The following is an 18,773-nucleotide window of genomic DNA, read 5'->3' as shown; positions in this document are numbered from 1 at the left end:
ACACAGACAACGACAGACACACACACAAAGAGACACAGACACACACACAGCGACACACACACACACACACACTGTTCCTTACTGAAAACTATACAGTATTCCATAGTTCTGTTAACATGACTTCTTTTAGGTCTGTATGCAGGTTATGAATGAGCATAACTCAGTGTTGTGAAATTCCTATTCTTCACAATGTAATCTGTAATTTGAAGCTTTTCCACAGCTGATAAACAGTAAGTAGACATCTTTTCTACTTTGTCTCAAACTATCTTACACCTGTAATTTTATATAGATAGGTATATAATTGCATACATATAGGCTGTACCTTGATACATTAATAAATACTTCTTTTAGCTTTAAATGTTTTATTTGGGTTTTTCTATAATTTGGTTATATGAATTTTAACTTCTTTTCCATTTTGAATGTTTCTCTTTCTTCCCTATTGCTCTGGTAAGGACTTCTCATACAGTATTGAACAGATGTGGTAAGAGCAGGCAGCCTGGTCTTGCTCCAGGTTTCATGGGGAATGTTCTCAGTCATGTTCTCAGACACAGTGCTGCTTGCTAGTGAGTTTTCATATGTGCCCTTGCTCATGCTTTCTAGTCTTGTCTTATTGTCTTCAGGATTTTCACTGTGTAAAAAGTGTAGGATTTTATCAGATATGTTTTACTGCATCCAGAGAGATGATTTTGTGGTTCTTTCCCTTTATTCTGTTGACACAGTTTTCTACCTTGACTGATTTTTCTAATATTGAAACATTCTACAATCTGGGATATAAAAGGAGTGTGTGCAACATGGGGAAGGTCAGATCTGACTTCTACGTGCTTCATATAGGGGAATTGTCCCCTTCAATAATATCCATATTACTAAACAAATAGCTACATGGTCAGACATGCCACCCAACGGTTCTGCTGCTCTTTCTACAAGTCATTGGGCCCAGTGTTCATTGGAACTTGACTCAGAGACTTTACTCACAATTGGGTAGTTTGTTAGGGAAATAGGGTGAGGACTGGAGAAAAAAAAATTTATCACACAATGCACGTCCAAGTTTAGTCCAGCAGTTCCAAGCCTGATGAACAAGGCACAATTCCTCAATTAGCAAAACTCCAGCTGCTAAATTGCAGCACAAAAACAAGAAGCCTCTGATTTCCCCAATCATCTGGCAAACTTTATCTCAGAGTAGTTACAAGGCGACTTTTCCTTCAGTTATCCATCAAGCAAAACCTTTATTTTTAAAATTTTATACTGGTTTACAAAAATAATGTATATGAACTTTGCAAGCAAATCCTTTAAATGTTGCTCCATTTCCAAGGTTCCTCTGGTTATGCCTTGCCAGCATCTCTTCACAACAGTGCCATAATCTCTTTATGGAAGCTCCAAAGTCTCTTTACCCTCCCTTCACCACCATTTTTCAGTATGGAACAGCTATTGATGATTTCCAAGATCATGTGTGTTTGCAGTTACGGTAGATGGAGACTATGCCTCCAGCAGGGGCTAACACAGTGGCTAGAAAAGTCAATTTATAATTTACTGACACCACATGGGAATAAAACTCACTATGCCATAAGATACAACTTAATACGTTATTGGATTTGTTCACTAGGATTTGGTTGAAGATTTCTGTATCTATCTTTAATATTTTGTCCTGTAGTTTTCTTTCCTTGTGATATGGCTTTGGTTTGAAGATTATGTTTGCTTCATAGAATGAGTCAGGCAGTACTACTTCCTTCTATGTCTTCTGGAAGCTTTTCTTTAAAAATATTTTTTGCAAAAATTTTATTCTGATATATTTACAGTTTTAATACATTGGCAAGAAGCTGCACAGCAATCCCAGAGGTAAGCAGTTCAAATCCACCAGATGTTCTACTGGAGAAGAAAGGACAATCTCCTCCTTTGCCAGTCAAATCCAAACATGCACACATACAAAAATAATAAAAACTTAAAAAAAATTTTAAAACCTTCAAAAACACAAAGTTTGAATACATTGTTTTTCACAGAAGATCTTTCTATTTGCTTCACTCCATCTAACCATTGAATTGTGTAACCCTATGATTAACATCCTTCCCCCCTCATCCTCACCCCTCCATTTCTACCCTCCCACCCCCTTGGGTCCTCATACTTATTAATCAATAATGGTTTAATACAGTATTTGTCCTTATGTGACTAAGTTCACTCAATGTGGCAGTAATTTACAAAATGATTACTCCTGCATGCTGTGTATTTTTTTTTTGTATGAGTGTACCACAACTTCTTGATCCATTTGTTTGTGGTTGGATATCAACTTCTCAATCCATTTATTTGTGGTTGGACATCTGAGCTGTTTCCATGTTCTTGTGATGGTGAATAATGCTGCTGTGAACATTGGTGCACAAGTTTCTGTTTGAGCATCAGTCAGGTCTCATTTTCTTTGGGGTATATTCCAAGCAATGTAATAGCTGGGTCATATGGAATTTCTTTGTTCGGCCTTTTGAGGAAGCATCAAACTGCCTTCCAGAGTAGTTGTACCTTTGTACAATCCCACCATCAATGTAAAGGAATTCCTATCTCACCATGTCCTCTCCAAGATTTATTACTTGCTGTCCTGTTAAACTTTGCCACTGCTACTGGAGTGAGATGGTATCTCATTGTGGTTTTGATTTGCATCTCTCTTATTGCCAGTAATTTGGAGCATTTTTTCCCCATATGTCTGTTGGCCATTTGAGTATCTTCTTCTGTAAAAATTCTTTCCATGGAGGCCGAGCCTTCGGATTCCGGCAGAGCAGCTGCGCATCCTACATACACTCCTGCAGCAGCATCGGAGCGTGAGCTGAGCCACGCGGAGAACCACAGAAGCCATGTCGAAGCAACACAGTGAAGTGGGCTCTGCCTTCATTCAGACCCAGCAGCTGCACGCAGCCATGGTTGACACGTTCCTGGAGCACATGTGCCGCCTGGATATCGACTCTGCACCCATTACAGCCCGGAACACTGGCATCATCTGTACCATTGACCCAGCTTCCCGGTCAGTGAAAATGTTGAAGGAAATGGTTAAGTCTGGAATGAATGTGACTCGTATGAACTTTTCTCACGGAAGTCATGAGTACCATGCAGAGACCATCAAGAATGTATGCACAGCTACAGAAAGCTTTGCTTCTGACCCCATTCTCTACCAGCCAGTGGCTGTGGCCCTGGACACTAAGGGACCTGAGATTCGAACTGGGTTCATCAAAGGCAGTGGCACCGCCGAGGTGGAGCTGAAGAAGGGAGCCACCCTCAAGATCACTCTGGATAATGCGTACATGGACAATTGTGATGGAAATGTCCTGTGGCTGTACTACAAGAACATTTGCAAAGTGGTGGAAGTGGGCAGCAAGATCTACATGGATGATGGACTTATTTCTCTGCAGGTGAAAGAGAAAGGGGCTGACTTCCTAGTGACCGAGGTGGAAAATGGTGGTTCACTGGGCAGCAAGAAGGGCGTGAACCTCCCTGGCGCTGCTGTGGATCTGCCTGTGGTGTCAGAAAAGGACATCCAGGATCTGAAGTTTGGGGTAGAGCAGGACGTGGATATGGTGTTTGCATCTTTTATTTGAAAAGCAGCCGATGTCCATGAAGTCAGGAAGGTCCTGGGAGAGAAAGGCAAGAACATCAAGATTATCAGCAAGATCGAGAATCATGAGGGAGTTAGAAGGTTTGATGAGATTCCAGAGGCTAGCGATGGAATCATGGTGGCTCGTGGTGATCTGGGCATTGAGATTCCCACAGAGAAGGTCTTCCTGGCTCAGAAGATGATGATTGGGCGATGCAACCGAGCTGGGAAACCTGTAATCTGTGCCACGCAGATGCTGGAGAGCATGATTAAGAAGCCCCACCCGACCCGCGCCGAGGGCAGTGATGTGGCCAATGTGGTCCTGGATGGTGCTGACTGCATCATGCTGTCCGGTGAGACGGCCAAAGGTGACTACCCACTGGAGGCTGTGCGCATGCAGCACCTGATTGCCCGTGAGGCAGAGGCTACCATCTACCACTTGCAATTGTTTGAGGAGCTCTGCCGTCTAGCGCCCATTACCAGCGACCCCACAGAAGCCGCCGCCGTGGGCGCCGCAGAGGCGTCATCCAAGTGCTGCAGTGGGGCCATAATCGTCCTCACCAAGTCTGGCAGGTCTGCTCACCAGGTAGCCAGGTACCGCCCCCGGGCCCCCATCATTGATGTGACTCGGAACCCCCAGACTGCCCGTCAGGCCCACCTGTACCGTGGCATCTTCCCTGTGCTGTGCAAGGACGCAGTGCAGTCAGTCTGGGCTGAAGATGTGGACCTCCGGATGAACCTGGCCATGAATGTCGGTAAAGCTCGAGGCTTCTTTAAAAGTGGAGACGTGGTCATTGTGCTGACCGGGTGGCGTCCAGGCTCTGGCTTCACCAACACCATGCGTGTAGTGCCTGTGCCACGATGGACCCTGGGGGACGTCCTCCAGCCCCTGTCCCATCCTCTCCCCACAACCCATCCATTAGGCCAGCAACGCTTGTAGTGCTTACTTGGGATAGTGTGGCACTGGTGGGCTGGGACAAGAGGGAAGAAAGACAAAGTTCTGTGACACATGACTATTTGTTAAGACCCTGGTTTGGTGAGGTAACTCGGGCTGACTGCCTTCATCTTTCTCCTCTCGGGCAAGGGAAAAATGAGGGGTGCAGGACTGGAGGCCCTGTGCTTATTTAATGCAAAAGGTCAGTGATTCCCTCTCCTTTGTGTTCAGTTCCTGTAGAAAATTCAGTCCTGGCCTGGGGTCAGGAAATAGCAAGAGCCAGGGCCGAAGCCACGGGGCAGTGGTTAAAGTGTACGCAGAGTGGCCTTGGCCCTTAATCGCTTCTGCAGTCCTTCAGCCTCCCCTGTTCTCAACCTTGTTCGTGTATTGGGTGCTTCTCTTTCCTGCACTCCATTCAGCTGTCTCTACAGACAAACACTCCTCCCTCCACCTTCCATTTTCCCACTACAGCCACCTCCAGGCCTGTTGCTATAGAGCCTACCTGTATGTCAATAAACAACAGCTGAAGCAAAAAAAAAATTCTTTCCATGTCTTTTACCCATTTTACAATTGGGTTATCAGTCTTTTTCTCGTGGAGACGTAGGAGTATTCTACAAACTTTCATTATGAGACTCTTGTCTGTGATGATATTGCCAAATGTTTGATCCCAGTTAATAAATTTTCTTTTCACCCTGTTGGAAAAAGTATTTGATGAACATAGGGATTTAATCTTTAGAAGGTCCCATTCATCAATTTTATCCTCTTCAGATTGTACTTTTCTGGCATATTTGGAAGTCTCTTTATACTGTAGATTAGGGCTTCTAAGCTTGATCCCAGTATGTCTCTTATGAACTTTATGGTTTTGGGCTTTAATCTCAAGTCTCTTATGCACCTTGAGATAATTTTTGTGTATGGTGTGAAATGTGTATCCTGTTTCAGCTTTCTGTAGGTAGCAAGCCAGTTTTGTCATCAATATTTGTTGAAGAGGTTGTCATTTCCCCATCAGATAGGTTATATTTTCTTGTTGAATATCAGTTGACCATAGATCGCTGGGTCTATTTCTGGGTTCGCAATTCTGTTCCACTGATCCATGTGCCTATCATTGTACCAGTACCATGCTGTTTTGGTTACTACTGCTGTGTAGTAGGTTTTGAGATCAGGGAGTGCTATGCCTCTCACTTCATTTTTGCTTCTCAGAAGTGTTTTGCTTACCCGGGGTCTCTTGCCTCTTCAAATAAACTTGACAATTTACTTTTTTATCTCCTTGAAAAAGGAATTTGGTCTCTGTATATAGATTGCATTGAATATGTAGATTGATTTTGATTGGATTATCATTTTCACAATATTGAGTCTTCTTTTGGAAGCTTTTGATAGCAAGCAGTATTGGTGTCAATGCTATCTGTTTTCAGACATTTTTTTTGAAGGAGTGGTGTTAGGCACCACAAGTTGTTGTTCACTGAGACTGTGTCTTCACTTGACATGATGGTATTGAGTGGTTTTGTGCTTCTAAGAATTTTTCTTTTTACCTAAGTCATCCAGTTTGTTGCTATAGTATTGTTTATAAGAATCTATCACTATTTTCTTTCTCTCACATTCATTATGTTTTTTTCTTTCATTTTTTTTTACTTGGTTAATTTTCATCATTTTTCTTCTATTCTTTGTAATTCTAGCTCAATGTTTGTCCATTTTATTGGCATTTTCACAGAGGAGACTGCTAGATTTATTGTTCCTTTTAATTATTTTTATGATTTAAATGTTATTACTTAAGCTCTTTTTTTCCCCCTCTTTTCCTCCTTCCAGATTGGTTTAAGCTTACTTTATTCTCTGTCTTCTTACAGTTGTCCTCTCGGGTTGTTTGTTGAGATCTTTCGTCTTTTGACCTGAAGACATTTGCTGCTATAGTTTCCCCTCTGAGAACTGCCTTCATTATATTTCATAATAGTCAGTGGTGTGTTGTGCTAATCAAAAAGCTTCTCATATCCGCTGATTTGAATCCACTCTCAGCTCTGCTGGAGGAAGATATGCAATCTCTTCCAGTAGAGATGTAAAGATGTAACAACATGAAATAATTGTGGCTAAGTCAGAACCACTTATAGTTGGCCCTCCCGTGGGTTTTCAGAGGCTATACATTTTGTAGGAGGAGATTGCCTATCTTTCTTCTGTGGACAGGTGGTTGATTTGAACCACCTGCCTTTGAGATGACAGTACATCTGTCTATCCACTAGACAATTAGATGGTCGGTCGAATTGTTCTTAGTTCAAACTGACTCTGGGAGTGAGTGATTAACTGCCTCTGAGAACCTACTGGAGAATCAACTATGGGTCAGTTCTGACTTGATGGTTATTGTTGTTATGTGTTGTTGAGTCAGCTGTGATCCATAGCAACCCTATGTATAGCAGCTCTGAACCCTGCCCTGTCCTGAGCCAGTTTCACTAATTCTGACACACCAACCCCCACTGCCCCAGTTACTTTATCAATCCATCTTATCCGGGGTCTCCCTCTCCTATCTATCCCTCTCCTGTTCTATCCCTCCACCCTTCCGAGCATGATGTCCTTCTCCAAGGACTGGTCCCTCCTGACCATGTGCCCAAAGTATGTGAGACAGAGCTTCAAAATCCTGGCCTCCAAGAAGAAACTTGGTTTCACTGTCTTTAAGACAGAACTATTTGTTTTCTTAGCAGTCCATAGTGTGTTCAAGACTTCTCCAGCACCACAACTTGAAGGCATCAATTCTTCTGCTGTCATCCTTTGTCGTTGATGGTACTTAACATCAATAACAGTGACATTTCCAGGGTGTGTGTTTCATTTTTTTGTTTGGTTGTTGTTGTTGTTATAGAATCTCTTCTGTTCTTACTGTTACTTTCTTAGGACTATATCAGATAATTTCTTGATAATGTTGTTGATTAACATAGCACACTAGAGTACTAATATGGCATTGTTCTAGTTTACCTTGATTCAGGCAGGCTGCTTCTTGGGACCAGTTGTTGAGACTACAGAAGCCACTGCTTGCCTTGAATGGCAGTACTCCTAGCCGTTTTGCCTTTTTGTAGATAAAATGTGCTCTTGGAATTGATTCCAGGCTTTTGGTGTCGTTTACTTTTATGTTCACTCTTGAGCTTCAAATACAAAAAATATCATGTTCTAGATCTCATTTAGCTGGGAAATCAGATTGGAATCTCTGGGGGAGGGGCGGGAAGACTCGTCCAGTCATTTGAAAATCTCACTTCCTCCCTCATTTTCTTGTTCCCTGCAGGATGATGAAGTGGTTCTTCAGAGCACGGCCACCATACACAAAGAACAACAGAAACTCTGCTTGGCAGCAGAAGGATTTGGCAACAGACTTTGTTTCCTGGAGTCTACGTCCAATTCCAAGGTAGGGCAAACGCTTTTGAGTCTATTAAAATCTTCAGCCTTACTTGCGGCATTAAAATTATTGAGGGATACTCTTGTTTTTCCCTATTTTCTGTGGAAGATATATAAACTAAAGGAATATTGAAATCTTCTGTCACTTATTATGCATTCTTTAATCAAATTGTGAATGAGCTCAGCTCCTATACTAAATCTGAGACACAGCGGTTAATAAAATAAGGGTAATTCTTTGTCCTCATTCTGTCTATAAAGTAGTAGAACAATAAAGAACAAAGAAGTAAAATAGGTTCCAAATGGTTAAGGGCTGAGCAGTGGACGGTAAAGAGAACTCACCATATCATGGAGGGTGTCCAGGAAAGGCCTTCCAGAGACAATGGGATGGGAGCAGACACAGCCATGAGGAAATGCACAGTGTTTCTATCTTAGCACTGGAGGGTGGGCCTTGTATTCGGGAGGAGCTAGCCAAGTGTATCATGTGTAAGGAACGGCAAGAAGGCCACTGTGGCTGTTGGATGAAGCGGCTGGTTGTAGGAGATGAGATACTGTAGAGACCATGTCACTCCTGTAGGGCCATGCATGCATGGTTTAGTGTTCTTCCTGTTGTGAAGGTGGGATCACTAGAGGTCTGTCATCTGATTCAAGTTGCATGTTTAAAAAATTAAACTGGTTGCTATCCTGGGGTTTGACTCCGGAACATCCAAGGGTGTCAGTGAGACCTGTGCTCCATGGAGTTTCGGTGGCTGAATTTTTACAGTGGGTGTTCAGTCTTTCCTTCCACATTGTCTTGGAGTGGACTCAAGTCTCCACCCTGCACTTCACTTAATTAGCATTGGGCCCAGGTTGTCATTTGCACCCCACAAAGGCTTCATCTAGAAGGAGCTTTTAAGAGCTTAGGGAGCTCTGGCTTATCAATGGCTTGAAGTAAGTAGGGAGAGGAAGAGAAGAAACAAGATTAAAAAAGTCCAGGAGGAACTAAGGATGCTTGGACGAGAGTAGCAGGAACAGTGGTGATGCATGGAGATGATTTGGTATATGCTTTAAAGACATGCAATCTCATAGGTCAAATAGTTAAGGATACATGATTGGAAGCAAGCATATCTCTGCTCTAGGACACCAAGTAGAAAACAGTCATCAGTGCAATGTAGTACATCATTTTTAGGTTGGTGAAATACTGTTGCATGCAAACTGTCATTTAATTTCACAAGGAGAGTGTGAGGAATTACAGTCATCACAGTCGTAGACAGCACGGTACTGGCATAATGACAGAAACATAGTTCAGTGGAATAGAATTGAGAACCCAGAGATCAGCCCATCTATCTATGGTCAACTGATTTTTGACAAGGAGATGAAATCAGTTGAATGGGGAAACAACAACCTTTTTAAAAAATGGTGTTGGCAAAATTGGAAAAGTATCTGCAAAAGACTCAAGCAAGATCCACACCTCACTCTATATACAAAACCCAACTCAAGGTGGATCATGGACCTAGGACTAAAACCAAGGACTATAAACTTCATTAAAGAAAAGCTAGAAGCAATGCTAGAAGTCCTAATCCACAACATAAACAGTCTTCTAAGTATCCTGAAAAAGCTGCAACCAGGAGAAGATAAAATAGATGAATGGGATCTTCTAAGAATCAAATCCCTATGCACATCCAAAAACTTCTCCAACAGGGTCAAAAGGGAAGCCACCAACTGGGAAAAAGTATTTGGTAATGACATAGCAGATAAGGGACTTATATCCAGAATTTATAAAATACTTGAGCACTGCAACAAGATAAAGGTAAGTAATCCAATAGAAAAATGGGCACAGGATATGAACAGACACTTCACTGAAGAAGACATTCAGATGGCTAACAAGCACATGAAGAAATGTTCAAAATTCCTACCTAGCTCTAAGAGAGATGCAAATTAAAACAACTATGAGATATCATCTTACCCCAGTCAGAATAGCAAAATTTAACAGAACAGAAAGCAACAAATGCTGGCGAGGTTGTGGAGAAACTGGGACCCTTATTCACTGTTGGTGGGAGTGTTCAGTGTTGCAACCACTGTGGGAGGTGGTATGGTCCTTTCTCAAAAAGTTGAAAATAGAGATACCATTTGACCCAGCAATTCTACTACTGGGAATATACCCCAAAGAGACCATAACTGGCATCCAAGCAGATATACGCACACCCATGTTTATTGCGGCTTTGTTCACAATAGCAAGGAGTTGGAAACAACCTAAGTGCCCATCAACAAACGAATGGATAGAGAAGCTCTGGTATATTAACACAATGGAATACTACGCTGCATTGAAAAACAAGGAACTTATGCAATATTATTCAAAATGGGTGACTCTGGAGGACATTATGCTGAGTGAAATATCTCAGTCACAAAAGGACAAATACTGCATGGTGCCACTGTTGTAAAACAGGACTGACGTCGGGGTTGGGGAGAGACTGAGAAAGATGGGTTCAGTAATGTATACTGCATTGAAACAGATGAGGGAGAAAACTGTTTAAAAAGGATATGTGATTAGGTATTTTTTGTCATGACAGGAGTCTAGAGCGAAGGCTATGTGGTGGAGTGGACCTGGGGAGGGTTTGTAAAACAATGAAAGAATTTGTCTTTTACTCTTCCAAGAGGATAGTGTACTAGGGGGGAGTGTTGGGAGGGGAGAAAAGGGCAACAATGAATGAATGGAAATCCAAAGTCTCTGTAAATTTTTACTGAAATTAATAATAATTTTTTTTAAAAAGAAAGGTAATAGAATCTTAAGTATCAGACCTAAAAGATGCTCACTCTGACCTGAAGAAACAGTGTTAGTTTTCATACTTAGTAGATAATTTAGCTTAAGAATCTGATTTCCCCCTCATATCTTTTTGTTTATTTTGTAAAATAATATTGAATAATATTTCTGTATATGAATTTATTTGTTTGTAGTCATGTCATACCAGGTAATGATATTAAGGTAACAATTTATGACTAAACATTATTTATTTTTTAAATCTTAGATTCATTTTCAATTTGACAACAGTTTAATATTTTGTGATTCAACATATTTATTGGTATTAGATTATTTTACAATTTGACAAGTATTTTTTTAAAATTCATTTTATTAAAGTCCCTGTGGTATTTTTCAGAAAGCTTTCTTCTTAGAAAAATTTTAAAATGGCACATACTTTAACATATGGCACTTTCCTCATGGTTTCGGTTTCTGAGATCTTGTACTTGGGGAAATCCTTTATACCACTTAGCAGTGGGCTTTGATTTTTCACTTTGTATGTTGTTGTTATTGTATACCGTGGAGTTGAAATTGACTAATAGTTGACCCTCCAGTGGGTTTTAAAATTTAGTATATGACAAGGGAAGTGATTGCCCACCTTTCTCCCGTGGAGCACCTGGTGGATTTGAATTGTGTGTCTTTGGGTTGGCAGCACAGCTTCTTGCAGCACTGTAGTCCTGTTGGTGCAGCAGGCAAGCAGTTGGCTACTAATCTGTGCAGTAGCATCTTGGAAGAAAACCTTGGCATCAAAATTCTATGAAGATTAATCACAAGAGAGGAAATTGCTAATCTTTCTCCCGTGGAGCTACCAGAGGATATGAACTGCACACCTTGAGGTTGGCAGAGTACTTTACTACCAAGTAGGCCATGAGAGCTTGCTTCTATAATGATCATAATAGAGAAAACCTTATGGGGCGGCTGGACTCTGTCATAAGAGACTGCTGTGAGCCAGAATGTGTCGACAGCACCCACAGCAGTACAGTGTCTATCAGTTGACTGTTAATTCTCTTGAGTTTTTATTTGAGAACTGGTTCCCAGTGATACATGTAAAAACACTGCTCTAGAATCATGTAGCAATCAAGGTACTGAGGATGCATTTGCTTTTATTGGTTAATTACTAGTGGAGATACTGATGATCCCAAGGACCAAACCTTTAAACCCTTTTATAAACATTGTCCTATCTTATGGTTTTCCGATTTATATAAACAACATAATTAGCTTGATGTTAAGACATTTATGAAATACGCAATAAACAAAATTTAATTGAAATCCATTAAATTAGCCTGAACTAAGAGTTTTGGTAGCCTAGTAGGTAAAGATTTGAGCTTCCAGCTCAAAGGCAGTTTGAATCAACCAGTAGCTTTGAGGGAGAAAGATGTGACATTTTGTTCCACTTGATTTATCCTCTCTGAAAACCCACTGGAGGGCCAACCATGAGTTGATTCTGTTTTGTGTGTAACAACATAAAATATCTGTATATCCAGCTATTGAGATGGCACAGTGACTCTGTACTCTGTTTTTGTTTTGTTTTCAAGTCTCCCTTTGCATGCGTTTGCTCTGGTTTGTCTGTCCTTACCCTCCTTCTCTGCCTCCTGAAATGGTGTTTAACCTTCAAAGCCTGTCTCAAGCAGACTCTTTCCTGGTGGCTTTTTCCTACATGCCCTAGATCTTTCCTTCTGTGCTCACATGCTTTGTTCCAGTCTGAATACTGCCAAGCAAACACAAAAGACAAATGCCAAACCAGATGCTGTGGGTTGGTTTCCAACTCAGGGCGGCCCAGTATGGGCCAACGTAGACCTGTGCTTCGTGGGGTGTTTAATGCTGGATCTTCTGTCTTTCATCGGAGGTGTTACTGGGCTCATTCAAACTCCCAGCCTTTCAGCTAGGAGCCAGGAGCATAACCATTTGCACTAGGAACTGTGAGCAAAGCTTAATTCTGGATAATATCTCCAATGTCTTCTCTCTTTGAACACATACCTACATGTACATATCCCAGAGTCCGACCTCTCTGAGGACCATAATAAATCTCATCCATTGTCTTACTTTGATACAAAGCACAGCACTTTGGGCTAGTTTTTGAGGTAGTGGTTGTGTGCCTCTAATTCATCCCAACACATAGTGGGCCCGCAAGGTTCCCAGACTGTGGTATTCATGAAAACAAATCCTTAGGGCTTTCTTCCCAAGGATCTGCTATAGGTGATCCATAAAATATAATGAAGTATTAAATTCTAAAGGGAGACATTAGGGGGCTCTGGCAGCCTAGTGGTAAGAAGTTACTCTGCAGTCCTAAAGGCACATAGTTTGAAACCACCAGCTGCTTTGCGGAGAAGGATGGGCAATCTCTCCTACATGATTAACTACCACTGAAAACCACTGGAGGGTCAGGCATGGGTTAGTTCCAACTCAATGACATGTGAGAACAACAAAGGGAGCCAATATCTGAAGGCCAGTTATAACATAAACTTGTAATGTGAAATAACAGTCCTCATAACCTGAGATCTTACACCATGCTTAACATATACCTGAACACAGGGTATCCTGCACATAGTCTTTGACTTTCCTTGGTAGAAAATAGGACATGGCCGTTTTCCCAAGATTGTTGTGTTGTGCATATATTAAAAAGCAGATACAGTAGAATGATTGTTTTTAGTAAGTAGTCATATACTTAATACCTTAAATTAGCTGTGGATTTCTGGAAATGATGCCAGAACTCTGTTAGGCTATGGAGTCTTCTAATCAAAGGAATGACTTACTTTTCTAGGCAGGCAGTATTTTGTGCTCCTAGGATCCAGGAGGAAATCGCTAATCCTGCTTTAGGGGGAACACATCATAATTTCAGTATTGATTTTTTTCTGTAGAAAATATAAGCATTGAAATTCAATGATATGTTTCAAGTAGTTTTCAACTTTCACAATTTTCTGTTTATGCTTTATGCAAATTAACTTTGAGCTTTACTTTTAAAATGTAAACTGGAGGAAACCTAGATTCTATATTCTGTATTTTAGAATTAAGGTTTGGTCTTTGTGTTTAATGAACTTTTCACTGTAAGTCAGACCCACCCTTTTTAAAAAAAATTATTGGAAATTCAGAGAGGAAAAGTAATAGAGGGCTTACTTTTTTTTTTTAAGTTGAGTGGAACAGTACATCAACAGAGAATTACCAGAACTACAAGCTGGTTTAGAAGAGGCCGTGGCACTAGAGACATTATTGCCAATGTCAGATAGATCTTGGCAGAAAGCAAAGTGTACCAGAGGGATATCTATCTATGTTTCATTGACTATTCAAAGGCATTTGACTCTGTAGAACACAACAAGTTGTGGCTAACCTTGAGGAGAATGGGAATCCCAGAACACTTGATTGTGCTTATGTTAAACCTATGCTTGGACCAGGAAGCAGTCCTCAGAACAAGCAGGGAAACATTGCATGATTCAAAATCAGGAAAGGAGTATGACAGGGATGCATCCTGTCTCCATACCTTTTCAATCTATATGCAGAACAGATCATTAAGGAGGTTGAACTTTCTGAAGAGGAATGTGGCATCAGAATTGGGGGAAGACTCATGAGGACCTGAAGTGCTTGCTGCAGAATGTCAGCAATTGTAGTCTTTAATATGGATTGAAACTCAACATCAAGAAGACAAAGATTCTCTCCACTGGGACATTTGGCAGCACCATGATGGGTGGAGAAGAGATTGAGGTTGTTAATAATTACAGCTTGCTCTAGTCCACGATCAACATTCTTGGCAGCCAGGAGATCAAAAAACGAATGGCTGCTGGATCCTCTCAGTTTCATTGCAAGGCTAGCCCATCTCTTCATGGATAGGTTAAAACGCCCTATTCACATATCCCTGGTCATCCACATGCTATCAGTCAGTCAATGACTAGGGAGTCATTTTCAATAATAAACTCTTCATACAATAAGGTTCATCTGTGTTGTGCAGTATTTCATAAATTCTTTTTTTGTTGTTATACTAGTTTCCTTACAAAATTTAAATACATTGCTTTTATCCCAGTTCCTTCCCATTTCTGTAACCTCCCCCACCCATCAAATTGTGTGACCCCGTGATTAAGTCCACCCTGCCTGCACACACATTCTCACCCCTCTACTTCTACCTCTCTCCCCACCACCATACTCATTCTACAATAATGGCTTGATACAGTATTTTTCCTTGTGGGACTGAGTTAGTTTACTCAGCATAATGCTCTCCAGTCCCTCCCAAGTTAGGTAACAATTTACAAAGTTATTGCTCCTGCGTTCTGCATAGTATTCCATTGTGTAAGCACCAGAAAAGAAGAAGCAAGAGAATGCAGCATGTCCTTCAGGGTCAGAGATTCTAGCACCAGGCCAACCAGAGCCTATGGGAGCAGCAGACGCAGCAGCTGCAGGGGAGAACCAGAGACCTGACATGGGATGGAGCGAACCTTGGACTACTACACCACTGAACCTGATCTAAAAGCCTGGAGGGCTGAGGGGGAGAGCCACAATTATCAGGACTGAAAACTGGGTGACAGTGCCTAAAACCACACGGCTTAAGAGTAAGTTGCCTGTGAGCACATTTTAGAGCCCTGACTGCTACCAACCTGAATTGAAGCCTTTTGACTTCCATAATAGGGTTTTTATGTGCTCTGGAATCTATCGCACTGGATTCAGGACCCAGCAAATCAGTAAGACTGGGATAAGTTAAAAGAGGTGCAGGACTATGAGGGACATGCCTGACCTCATGGGAATTGGTTTTGTGTGATGAGGACACTTCCACTTTGTGAAGTTGTTAAAGGTCAGATATGGCCTTCCCCATGCAGCTCTTGGCTTTTTTTGCAAGTCTAAACAAATTATTCTGAGTGACATGAAACAGTCACAACAGTTCAGTTATGGTATAAGACTTCCAACATAAAAAATTAAAGAAAGATTTACAGAAAGATAGGAGGGTTAATAGAAATGAGAAGGGAGAGGGGAGCAAACATTAATAGATAAATTGGTTAAAGGGAAAGACAGTTTACAATGAGCATTTTACTACCTTGTATAATGAATTAATTAATCAATAGAATTAAATTCATAAAACAAAATGTGAATATGTCAATATAAACCCTATATGGTTTGTCAACTTTTACTTAAAAAAAAAGAAAAGAAAAAAAATCTGTAAAGATTAAAAGAAAAAAAAAAGAGGAATTGCAGTAAGGTGCATCTGATCCAGTCCATGGTCTTCACAATTACTTGCTATGCATCAGAGTGTGGACAGTGACTAAGTATGACTGAAGAACAATCCATGCCTTTGAATTGTGGTGCTGGAGGAGTCTTAAACATACCATGGACTGCCAAGAAAGCAGGTAAGTCTGTCTAGAGATGGTGAAACCAAGTCTCTCCTAGGAGGCTAGGATTTTCAAGCTCCTTCTCACACACTTTGGGAATTTGGCCAGAAGGGATTGGTCCTTGGAGAAGGACATCATGACTGGAAGGGTGGAGGGACAGCACAGGAGAGGAGATGGATTGATACAGCGACTGGGGCAATGAGGGTACGTATGTCAGAGTCAGTGATTGGCTCAGGACAGGACAGGTTTCAGAGTATTTAGGATAGCTATGAGTCGCAGGTGACTCAACAGCACATAACAACAACATACATACATACATACATACATACATACATACATACATACATAGGGAACTCTCGTGGCCTAGCAATCTCAAAGGCATGTGCTTTGAAATCACCAGCTACTCTGCAGGCAAAGGATGAGCAATCTCCTCCTGATTTACTGCCTCTGAAACTCACTGGAGGGTCAGCTATGTGTTGCTTCCAACTTGATGGAACACAGCATCATACTTAAAAATATACTGTTTACTAAGATGAAAAACCAGTAATCTTTTTTGGCTTATATGAAATAGAAAACGAGCAAGGTGATGAGAATATCCCATAATATGAACATGAACAATATGCTCTGCCGAGTTCTAGGAAGAGGAGGTAAGGCAGCCAGACCTCAGCTATTCCCGGCAAATCCTGGGGAGATAGCAGCTGCTGTAGGGGGAAACCCAGTAACCACTGTAATGCTAAAATCTAAGAAAAGTCATTTATTTCAGCACACTGTAAAAAAGGAAAAAGACAGGTGGTGAAATTAGGAATCGGGACAGCCAGCAGGATGTCTCCTCCTGAAATTCAGAATTTACATCCTTAAGGAAGATTTATATCCAGGTTTTCTTTTAAGATTATAGGATTTCCTTATGGCCTGCAATATGAGCTGCATCTCAACATCAAGAGAACAAAAATCCCCACCCCTGGACCAAAAGGCAGGTCATGACAGAAGGAGAAAAGATTGATATTGTCAGTGCAGCACAACCAACACTTGGTGGCAGCAAGAACTCAAAAGGTGTGCTGTATTGGGAAAATCTGCTGTCAAGAATCTCTCCAAAGTGCCTAAGAGCAAGGATGTTAGTTAAACAACTAAGACATGCCTGATCCTGACCATGGTATTTTCATTTGCTTTTTATGTGATTGAAATGGAATAAGGATGGCAGAAGAAAAAGTACTGTGTTTGGGAAGAGCAAAAAGTGTGTTTAGAGGAAGTGCAACCAAGCTGCACCTTAGAGGCAAAGGTGGTGAAACTCACTCTCACATATGTTGGCATGTTTCAGGAGGGGTTTGTCCCTGAAAAAAAGAGACATCATGCTGGGCTGAACGTATTAGAGTTGGTACAGGGCAGGGCCAGGTTCAAAACTCTTGTTCATAAGGTCTCTGCGAGTTGTATCCACTCAGTGGCACCACAACCCAACAATATTATCTGCTTACATATTTTCTTTGATGGGAGAGTTCTTTGATATGGGCAATAAAACCTTTACCTGTGTCTTATCAGAGACACAGGCTATTCACAAAAACAGAAAAGAAAGATCAATGGAGCCATTGTTCATAGGGTCACTGTGAATAGTACTCGGCTCAGTGACACATAAAAACAATTAAAACCTGTTTGTTGTGATGCTTCATACCAACAAACCTTTAAACTTATTGAGTCAGAACCAGTTCTGTTCTGACCCTCAAATAAAGATCTCTAGTGAGAACCAGGGAACTGACCCTTTAATGAACTGGAGAAGGCAAAGGCCAAAAAACTCGTCACCAATCTGGGCTGATGTACACACCAGCTCTTCTGTACATAAGAATAAACTCATTCCACTGGAAAAAAAAATAGCATGAGAGGAGATGGCCCATTGTTCTCCCTTGGAACAACTAATGGATTCGAGCTTGAGCTGCCTGCCTTTGAGATGGCAACACAGCTTCTTACCATAATGCACATAAAAAACTTAGAATTGCTTCTGTGAACTCTTTCTCAGGAATTTATTACAGACTGAGTCACAGACAACCAAAATTTTAGTGAAGATACTGGCAAGACAGTAAGGAGCATTAAATATATGGTGAGAAGCTGAAACGGCTCCATACTTTGTCAATTAGAGAATCAGTACAGCTGCTCAGAATGAGAGGAGTTAAATGCATTTACATAAACTAGAATCAACATATTACTTTTATAGTTATTATCTGGAAATAAAAAAAGAGATTCCTTCAAATTGAATGATGAGAGAAGATGATGAAATAATAAATTCTTTGTCTGTTTCAGTGTTGCTAATATAGAGAGGGAGCTCTGGTGGCCTCGTGGTAAGAAGTTGCACTGCTATCCCACAGACAGGCAGTTTGAATCCACCAGCTGCTCTGCAGGACAAAGAAAGGCATTCTCCCCCTGTGCGATATACAGCATTTGAAAATCTGGGCAGGGATCACTTTTGAGTTGGTTCCAGCTTGACTTGGTACATAACAACAACTTTGTTTCCCCACAATGAATGCACTCATCAAATAGCTTTGTCCACCATGTGGATTCCACACACTGTATTCATATGTACACTGTGATGTAATTTACACGTGTGGGCTCCATATTTATGTGAGTGTATATTCTTCAACAAATACGGTTAAACTGTAATAGAAAAAAATATCATTAAAGTTGCTATTTAAAGATATTCAGATAAGGGTAGCCATTATAACAAATGCAGAACACTTTCTACGTAAAATGCATTTTTATAACTCTATCTGCCTTTCTACCTACCTAATTATTTTTTTATTTTATTTTTTAAAAAATTTCTTTATTTTTCATTTCAATGAACATCTACAG

The 18,773-nt window shown here is 41.0% G+C and overlaps 1 protein-coding gene and 1 pseudogene across 1 annotated transcript in view; both read left to right on the top strand.

Moving 5' to 3' along the window:
- The first annotated feature begins 2,819 nt into the window (after positions 1–2,819).
- On the top strand, positions 2,820–4,505 carry LOC102858275 (annotated as a pseudogene).
- A 2,751-nt stretch (positions 4,506–7,256) lies between these two features.
- The window catches only part of RYR2 (ryanodine receptor 2 (cardiac)), an 814,526-nt gene continuing 803,009 nt past the window's right edge, over positions 7,257–18,773 (top strand). The window contains exons 1-2 of the mRNA XM_006895387.1: positions 7,257–7,292; positions 7,753–7,872. Coding sequence (XP_006895449.1) covers positions 7,257–7,292; positions 7,753–7,872 — 156 coding nt within the window. The remainder of the gene's footprint in view (positions 7,293–7,752; positions 7,873–18,773) is intronic.

This window comes from Elephantulus edwardii, unplaced genomic scaffold (genome assembly GCF_000299155.1).
Source record: "Elephantulus edwardii isolate Elephantulus edwardi_28Jun2011 unplaced genomic scaffold, EleEdw1.0 scaffold00166, whole genome shotgun sequence".
NCBI classification, from domain to species: domain Eukaryota; kingdom Metazoa; phylum Chordata; class Mammalia; order Macroscelidea; family Macroscelididae; genus Elephantulus; species Elephantulus edwardii.
This window is presented reverse-complemented; position numbering and strand designations above follow the sequence as displayed.